The 9,178-nt window shown below is 40.6% G+C and overlaps 1 protein-coding gene across 1 annotated transcript; it reads right to left on the reverse strand.

Moving 5' to 3' along the window:
• Positions 1–671: 671 nt before the first annotated feature.
• Positions 672–5,813, reverse strand: LOC102082545 (ATP-dependent RNA helicase DDX54). The gene is given in 7 exon segments (XM_005474006.4): positions 672–831; positions 4,195–4,372; positions 4,375–4,557; positions 4,693–4,824; positions 4,926–4,994; positions 4,997–5,135; positions 5,231–5,813. Coding segments are annotated over 6 exon segments (900 nt in total). The 5' UTR covers positions 5,432–5,813; the 3' UTR covers positions 672–831; positions 4,195–4,196.
• Positions 5,814–9,178: the final 3,365 nt, after the last annotated feature.

Raw genomic sequence — 9,178 nt, forward strand, 5'->3', positions numbered from 1 at the left:
TTTAGACTTGAGTTAAAACATGGCGGTGATGGTCTATATTTAACAGGCAGACGTGTTTTGTGCTATTCATTTTGATGCGTCCTACTCTGCTGGCTTCCTGCCTCCTCCGCCTGTTTCTCCGTCTGATCCAGATCCTGTATCATCAATCTTGTATTTTTTCTTCCACTCCTCATAACTGACATGTTGTCAAGTGATAAACATCTTCACAGTACAGCTTAACATTGACATAGGAGTAGAGAAGAGGGTCATTAAGAGCAGCACACAGAGAAGCTTTTTGTTGGAAGGATACAAGTTCTTCCTGTTCTTTTGTTACTGATAACTGACCGCTGTCTGTTTTGATCTTCTCTTCTGGTCTTCTTTCCCGTTTCTCTCACAAAACGCTTCTTCTTACGGTCCCTAATAAAACAGGGGGAAAAAAGACTTTAAATTATAGTTTTAAATGACCATTTTATGGATATTGAGTCAAACATAGGGAAATTTGTACATTTCATCATTTTTTTCTGCTGGTTAAGCGATCGCCTTCATCTCCCATGAGATCAAGGACAGCTGAAGAGGCCTGCTGTTCAAAAGCACTGCCTCTCCACCGAGACTCAACCTGTCGACGCGTAACACAGGACAAACAGCATAAAACACAAGCCATTCACATTTTTTAAAGAAACAGATGCAACAGTTTAATGCCTCACCCTCTCTCAGAGTCAAAGTCTTTAGGTCTGTAAGGGATATAATACTCTTCATCTTTGCCTGACTGCCTTTTTTCTTGGTCTTTGGTCGTTCTTCACCATCTTCCTGCTGACCTCTTCTTTTACCACCTACCACCTCTGAAAACACCCCCTGGTGGAAATGGAAAGAATTACATGGTACAAAGTGACAAACATGATACAGAGATCCTACTATCTTCCTCTTCTAGTTTATACAACATCAGCTACATCAAAACTGCATTTTATTTTGCTTCATCTCCATCAGACAGCACAAACAACTTTCTCTTTTTGACTCAAATGTTGGTTTGAATGAAAATGATGAAACAATCCTGGGTGTTTATTCAACTTGTGAGCAGGTTTCTAATCCACCGTACTATTATTATTGACACTAGTACATGTTCTTGCTGCTGGCGAACTAATACACTAAGAACATAAATGAAATATATAATAAACAAAGACAATTGTGAGACTTTGACATAGTAACATCTGCAGTAATATTTACACCTCTGATGACATCTCACAAGGGTTAGCTTTATTTTGAAACCAAGATTGTTTACACAAGTTTGTAATTGCAGAGAAATACTCCATTTATTTTGGTCATTTCATTTTCGAGCAGGAAGCTCACCTTTTTTGTTATACCCTTTAGATGAATAGAGAGTTTTTTAATTAAATACATATTCTTTAAATAATGTTCCCTCTTATAAAAAGTAGGATAATTAAAAAAAATTTAAATAAAAGAAAAATGTCTGTTTTTCTGTTGTCTGTTATATAACATTAGGTATGTTCGTGGCAATTAATTTCTTAATCAGCTAAACAGGTCATTTAAAAACAGTCAAATATTAAGTTAAATTTGAAAACAGTTTAAAAAAAATATCCCATTCCAAAATTTCACACGACAATCTCATTGGCTCACGGAGTGATGATGTCACAAGGTCGCCTTAAGAACCTTTAATCCTTTGAAGTTTTTTCCACAAATAGGGGTGAGACACAGCTATTCTTAGTTCGTTTCTTCGCAGCATTTGTGTGTGCAGCCTTCAAACGTTCACCACAGAAAGTTTTGGAAAGCTTTTCAGAGTCGTCGTGTACAACCTTCAACATGTATCCAACAAGACACCAGCCAAAACAAAATGAACGCCGCTTCTCCTTCCTGGCGTGGCCGGCCAATTTCCCCAAATGACCTCTTATCCATCCAAAGGGCATTACATGACAGTAGGAAGGAAAACTACCACCTCCAGAATAAAATTCAAAAATTGAAGAAGAGAAACTTCAACTGGAGGAGAAGTGTAGACAGATGGAAGCGCAAAATAAAAACCTGGAGGAAAGACAACAACGCAGCCCGACATAGAAATTATTAATGAGGGCTGGGGAATCAGGTTTGGACAAGCCCGAGAGCAGATCGTCTTCTTGATTAAAGAAAACAAGCAGAAGACGGCGGAACTAAAGGAGATGTCCAACAGCTTCAAGACAGCAAAGCTACTGTTGAGAAGACAGAATGGGATCTCCAATATATGGACCAAATGAATCAGCTGCTCCAAACCAAGTTCGATGAAGCTGTGAAAAAAATAAAGAAATCCTCCAACAGAAGGAAGAACAGGAGACAAAGCAAATAGACTTGCAGCACAAACTCAAAGTCACGGAGGAAAATACAGAATGCTGAAAGAAAAGTTGGATGAAACAGTGAGCCAATAAGTCCTTCTTCAAGAGAAAGTGCAACAGCAAGAAACATTGAAAGAAGAGAAACGTATTGGTCAAAGACTTTGAGGGTAAAAATCTAAAACTGCAACAGTTTGTAATGAACTGAAAGAACAAAACAAGTGAACTAGAAGGGGAAAAGGAAAAACTGGACAAAAGATGCTCACAGATGCAGAAAAGGATTGATCACATGGCGAGAAACAACTCCGAGCTCACTAAGGGAATATGTTGGAATACAACAACTTGAAGCGCAAACACACTGAAATGCAGGCGCAAAAGCAACACCAAGACAAATACATGACGACCTGCAGCGTACTCTCCAAGACATCCACAGAAGAATGAGGAGTTAGAAGACATGTACAAAGAATACAAGAGAGAAATGCAGACATGCACAGGACAAGCTAATGCAGGAGGCAACATCCAAAGAACTCAAAGAAAAGCTGAAGAAAACAAGCAGCATTAGAAGAGGTGGAGCAAACATGCAAGAACTTGACAAGCAAAACGCAGAAACAATCGATCAGCTAAGAACCCTCATCTTGGAAAAAAAGGCGCTTGTGGAAAGTCCATGAAAAAAAAGAAAAAATGCTTCCGCTTGCCCTGGAGGAGGACTCTGCTGCTTCACCTGATGTAGCTCGTCTTGCTCCACCTCTGTCCCCCCAACCAGTCCCGGCAGTTGACTGTCCCTCCTGAGCCTGGTTCTGCGGAGGTTTCTGCCCGTTTAAGGCAGTTTTTCCCACTGTCGCCTAGTGCTTGCTCAGGGGGATTGTGGGGTTTCTCTCTTTTACCTTGTTTCATTATTTTTGTTACATTTTTGTTCTATTCTTTTTGTTTATTAGTACTTGTTACATTTTGTTCTACTTCGTTTACCTTGTTTCATTAGTACTTGTTTAACATTTTTGTTCTTATTCGTTTTACCTTGTTCATTAGTTACTTGTTTAACCTTTTGTTCTTACTTCGTTTACCTGTTTCATTTTATTGTTACTTGTTCTATCTTTTACTGTTATATACTGTACATTTTGTTCTATTCTTTTACCTTGTTTCATTATTTACTTGTTTAACTTTTTTTGACTTACTTGTTTATAATAAACCAATTGAATTTATCTTTTGGTATTTTTGGTCTAATCTTTCAGAATTTTTCAAAAACATTCATATCTGTCGTTATTTTCTTCTTGAACCTCATAAATGGTGAAGGAAAACCTGGAACATGGTTTGAAACACTGAAATTGTTTCAGCTCAAACTGCCAAAGTCATATGTGTGGTGTGTGTGTGTGTGTGGTGTGTGTGTGTGTGTGTGTGTGTGTGTGGTCACAGGTGACACGGTGTCACTGATTAGGTCATCATGTTTAGGCTCATTCACTCGAAAAATTATTAGGCCAAATCTTTAAAACTGTATCATTGCATACACATTTTCAATTCATTTCAATCACAAATGCGAAATAATATTTGCAGTATCTTATCTCATTTATTATGAGAACGTCATGCCTGATCATTTGCACCACACCATCAAAATGGGGGCAAAAGGGAGGAGATCGCATTTAATCGGTTATAACAAGAGTCAGAAATATAAGTGCTGCAGAAACCTCTGAATCTCAGCTAAAAGCTCATGTAAACCATTTCTACAATCACAAAACAAAGCAAAGAGCAGTTACGTCACCATGAATCTGTGGACAGGTAATATCCATATTTTGATTTATGATTTCCTGGAGTTCAATGTGTGTGCTTAATCCTTTATGAAACTGATCTGAACCTGCAACTACAACGATCCAGGGAGGAAAGAAAGAAGCAATACTTCACCCATGCTTACATTTAGATCACTCTCCTCTTTTCTGTGATGTCACAGTCAGCAGTAGTGGTGGGGTTGATTGGCTGCTGCAGCCTGCTTTCTGCAGCTCGGTCCTCTCTCTGCTTGCTGAATTTGTCCACTAGCCGAGTGTCTTTAGAGCGTTTGGCACGCATCACCTCACTGGCTGGTGTTTTACTACGTTTTTAACCCGTCTGATGGACTCCGGCGAGGGGTTTGACCGCGACTTGAGGTACTGCTTGTAGGCGTTCTCTGAGACACGGAGCAGATTTTGCAGGTCCAGCGAGTTTTCGTGAGACGTGATCAGATGAGCACTTTCATCATCCAAGATCCTCTGAGGGACTCGACCAAACACACCTTCTGAATCTGGAGTACGAAAAGAAATGCAGACATTTCAATACAGTGACAGATAAAAAGAGCACTAAATAAAGTTTATTAGCAACCTCAAATGTGTAGCACATCAGTTAAACTGTTCATCTGACAGCATGCAGTAGAGTCTACCTTGTGTGTGTTCAGGTGAAGCAAACTGAACTGGTCGCCCTAGGAAGAGGTGGAGGTCATAGACATAAGGCATTTCATCAGGACAAATCAGACTATAGGCTGTGCCACTTCGGCCCGCTCGTCCCACACGCCCTGATGGAAAAGACAGGGGAAAAAATACTCGTAATGCTGGCCTAATCATTTCAAGTTAAAGAGGCTGAATCACTTTGTTCGTTCTGCATACAGCTGCTCACCAACTCTGTGCAAGAAGAGTTTGGCCTCGGAGGGGAAGTTGTAATTGATGACATTATCCAGCAGGGGATGTCTATACCACGAGCAGCAACATCAGTCACCAGAAGCACCATGGCTTTCCGGTGCACAAATTTCCCAATGTTGATCTTCCTGGCAGTCTGATCAAGGGCACTGTAGATGTAGGCACACTCTAAACCTTCTGACGACAGCAGCTGGACATCAGAAAAAAATAAGAAGTCAACTAAAGCTCTAGTTTTTTAAACAATATTTAACATTTTCACAAATCTATGCTACACTGTTATCTTACCTCCTTTAGGTACTCCACATGGTGTTTGGTGGCAGCAAAGACCACTGTCTGTTCCTGAGGCTTCACTACGTTCCTCAGGAGGTGGAGCAGCAGAGCCGGCTTGTCATCCACACGCAGGTGGAAGAATGACAGCTGATGGAAGTTAGAAGAAATGAAAACATGCTCAAAGCCATGGAAACATCCAGTTTTTGGGGATGTCATAGGCACCGACCGGTTTTCTATCGCCCATTTGCTGGGAGTAAGGGCCCCCTCCGTTTGCGAGGTGCGCCTGCTGCTTGCGGCACAGGGAGGAGAGGGGCGGGGCGACGGGGGATTGTCTGGCTGGCTGGAGCGGCATCTAATAACCAACTCGCAAAATAAAACAAAATAAAAACAAACCAACAAACACGAAAACACCAGACATTATGATACAGACTTAAGTCTCACTCACAACCTGTCGACAGGGGAGGGGGGCCGGCTACTTCCAAATAGAGCACATTTCATTCATAATGTTGTAAATCCAAGCCCATTCATGATTTTAATCCTGGGTTGTGTGAAATCCCAGAAATAAACCCTAGACAAAGTGAATCTGTGAACTAAGGTGTAGATTTATTAAGTTATGTTGTGGTGATCCTCGGGTTGGGGGATGGGTGTTCATACTGGAGTGCAAAATTAAAACCAATGGAAGATGGACAAGAAAAGTTCAAAGCCATCAGGTGCTCAGTTTAAAAAAGAGAGAGAGAAAAGAAGAGGAGGAGAAACGAGCAAAAGATACAGGTAAGCATACAGGTAAGCAGATGTGTCATTGGATAGTGGCAGGTCATGTATCCTGAAACAATCAGAATCACAATCAGAATACTTTATTAATCCCTAAGGAAATTATGTGGGTTACAGTTGCTCCAAGAAGAAATTGTAAAATAGTAACAGTAACAGATTAAACTCCAAACAATACATTATATTACAGATTTTACACATTTAAGAAATAGCACTAATATGTACAGATCACTCAGTTATAAATATCAAGGATTAACAGAGGTAATTATAAATAAATATCAAGAAAATTGACAAGAATATTACAGAATAGAAAAGAGCATGCAGTAGCGGTTTAGATACGGGCGACACGGGCGGTTGCCCGGGCGGCATCGTGATGGGGGGCGGCATCACGGGCATCGGCAAAAAAGAAAAAAAAACGCTCGTGCTCATGCTGCCCCTACGGCAGCCAGCGCATACTGGGAATGGCACAGGCATCGATCGGTTTTCTATCGTCCATTTGCTGGGAGTAAGGGCCCCTCCGTTTGCGTGGTGCGCCTGCTGCTTGCGGCGCAGAGAGGAGAGGGCGGGGCGGCGGGGGATTCTCTGGCTGACTGGAGCGGCATCTAATAACCAACTAGCAAAATAAAACAAATAACAAACACGAAAACACCAGACATCATGTTACAGACTTATAATTTGCACCGATGTTTTTCAAAATTCTATACACGAAAAGTGAGCGCGAGAGCCCTCGGTGCGCCTGCTCGCTGCTGAAGTCAAAGTAAACTTTATTGTCATCTCCGCTACATACAGTCCAGTATATAGAGAGACGAGACGACGAGGCTACAGTTACAGCAGTGCAAGTAAACAAACAATAAATATAAGAAGAGTAAGAAAATAAATATACACTTTAGGACTCGGGGTAAAGGGATCAATGACAATTCAAAATTTACAGTTTGATGATTTAAAGTCTCACACACAACCAGTCGAAAGGGGAGGAGCCCCGGCTGCTTCCAAATCGAGCACATTTCATTCCTAATACTGTAAATCCAAGTCTGTTATGTATTCATGATTTGAATCCTGGGTTGTGTGAAATCTCAGAAATGCACCCTAGACAAAGTGAATCTGTGACCTAAGGTGTAGGTCTGTTAGGATATGTTGTGGTGATCCTCGGGTTGAAGGATGGGTGTTCATACTGGAGTGCAAAATTAAAACCAATGGAAGATGGACAAGAAAAGTTCAAAGCCATCAGGTGCTCAGTTTAGAAAAATAGAAAAGAAGAGGAGGAGAAACGAGCAAAAGATACAGGTAAGCAGATGTGTCATTGGATAATGGCAGGTCATCCTGAAACAGTCAGAATCAGAATACTTTATTAATTCCTAAGGAAATTACGTGTGTTACAGCTGCTCCAAGAAGAAATGGTAAAAATAGTAACACTAACAGATTAAACTCCAAACAATACATTATGTTACAGATTTTAATATTAATTAGTCATTGTCAGTTGTTGATTTGTCCTGTTCTCATTGTATGAAGAATTATGATGTCTGTTTGGTAGCCGTTTGCATACTATGCATACTCTCTCTGTCTTCATATGTGTGTGTGGACAACAGTTTTATGTTAATGTACGATCCTTAATATGTTTTGTGTGTGTGTGTGTGTGTGTGTGTGTGTGGTGGAGGGGGGGCACCAGAGGGAGTGTTCGCCCAGGGCGCCAAACAGGCTAGGACCGCCACTGAGAGCATGTATAAAAAGGGTGTAAGTGTATTAGATGGAGGAGTTGTACAGGGAGATGGCCACTGGCAGGAATGATTTCCTGTGTCGTTCAGTGGTGCTTTTTGGTAATCTCAGTCTCTCACTGAACGTGCTCCTGTGAGTAGCCAGCAGAAATGGGTAATGCGTTACTGTAATCCGATTACTTTTTTCAAGTAACGAGTAGGGTAAGGGATTACTATTGCAAAAAAGGTAATTAGATTACTGTTACTTTCCTCTAAGAACGCTGCGTTACTAAAACGTGATTTTTTTGCGAGAGTGTCTCATGACAATGACGTAAGTGAGTGCGACGTTCGTGGCAACAGCTGTGTGCAGATCAACAATGGATAATATATCGAGTGTGGGAGAAATTCACAAACAAACTCGTGGATTCTTCCACTGACGGCTGCGGCACACCTGCACCAGGGCAAACATCCGCCTGCTATACAGGTGAAAATAGAGCAACAGGACCGCTGAGTCTTTGATTTTATTCATTTTCTGTTGTGTTTCACTTGCATTTATTTGAAAGAGTGAGTGTAAACACAAAAAAATATTTTATTTTATGTGCTGGAATGTGCAGAAAATAGGTTTAAATGTTAAACAAATTTCTTCCAGCCAGAGAATGTTGCATATAATTTAATTTTTGCTTGATGTATAAAGTTAAAAGATTAAAACTAATAAAACAAGTTTTAAAAAGAGACTTTTCCATTTGATAAAATTTTGTATGATGGATTATGCAGAAAAAGTAGAATTGGGCTGAAAGATCTATTGCTTTATTACCTATTCAGGTTGTAAATCGTGTTTTAAAAAGTAACTAAGTAACTTAGTAATTAATTACTTTTGAAAATAAGTAACCAGTAAAGTAACGGGATTACTTTTAGGGGGAAGTAATCAGTAATTAGTTAATGATTACTTTTTTCAAGTAACTTGACCAACACTGGTAGCCAGCATGTCATGGAATGGGTGGGAGGTATTATCCATGATTGTCCTTATCTTGGACAACATTCGCTTCTCAGACACCACCCTAATGGAGTCCAGCTCCATCCCCACAACATTACGGGCCTTGTGGATCAGTTTATTTAGTCTGTTGGCATCTGTGACCCTCAACCTGCTGCCCCAGCATGCAACAGCACAGAGGATAGCACGGGCCACAACAGGGATACAACAAGATAACATTAATTAGTAGGGATCGTGAAAACTTCTGTTTACGTTTGTTAGCCACTTGGCTTTGATAGCAAACAGTAGACACTGATGTAGCTTACTGAATCTTTTGGACCGTGTTCAGCACAATAATAATTAGTCAGTGTCAATTGTTGATTTGTCCTATTCTGATTGTATTAGTCGTTTGCTGTTTGTTAGGGGGGGCGCCAGAGGAAGTGTTCGCCCAGGGCGCCAAACAGCCTAGGACCGCCACTGTTTGCACCAATCAATTGTTTTTCATCTTCAGCTGCATTCACACAGACAACTATA

This window comes from Oreochromis niloticus, unplaced genomic scaffold (assembly GCF_001858045.2).
Source record: "Oreochromis niloticus isolate F11D_XX unplaced genomic scaffold, O_niloticus_UMD_NMBU tig00000755_pilon, whole genome shotgun sequence".
In the NCBI taxonomy this organism is placed as follows: Eukaryota; Metazoa; Chordata; class Actinopteri; order Cichliformes; family Cichlidae; genus Oreochromis; species Oreochromis niloticus.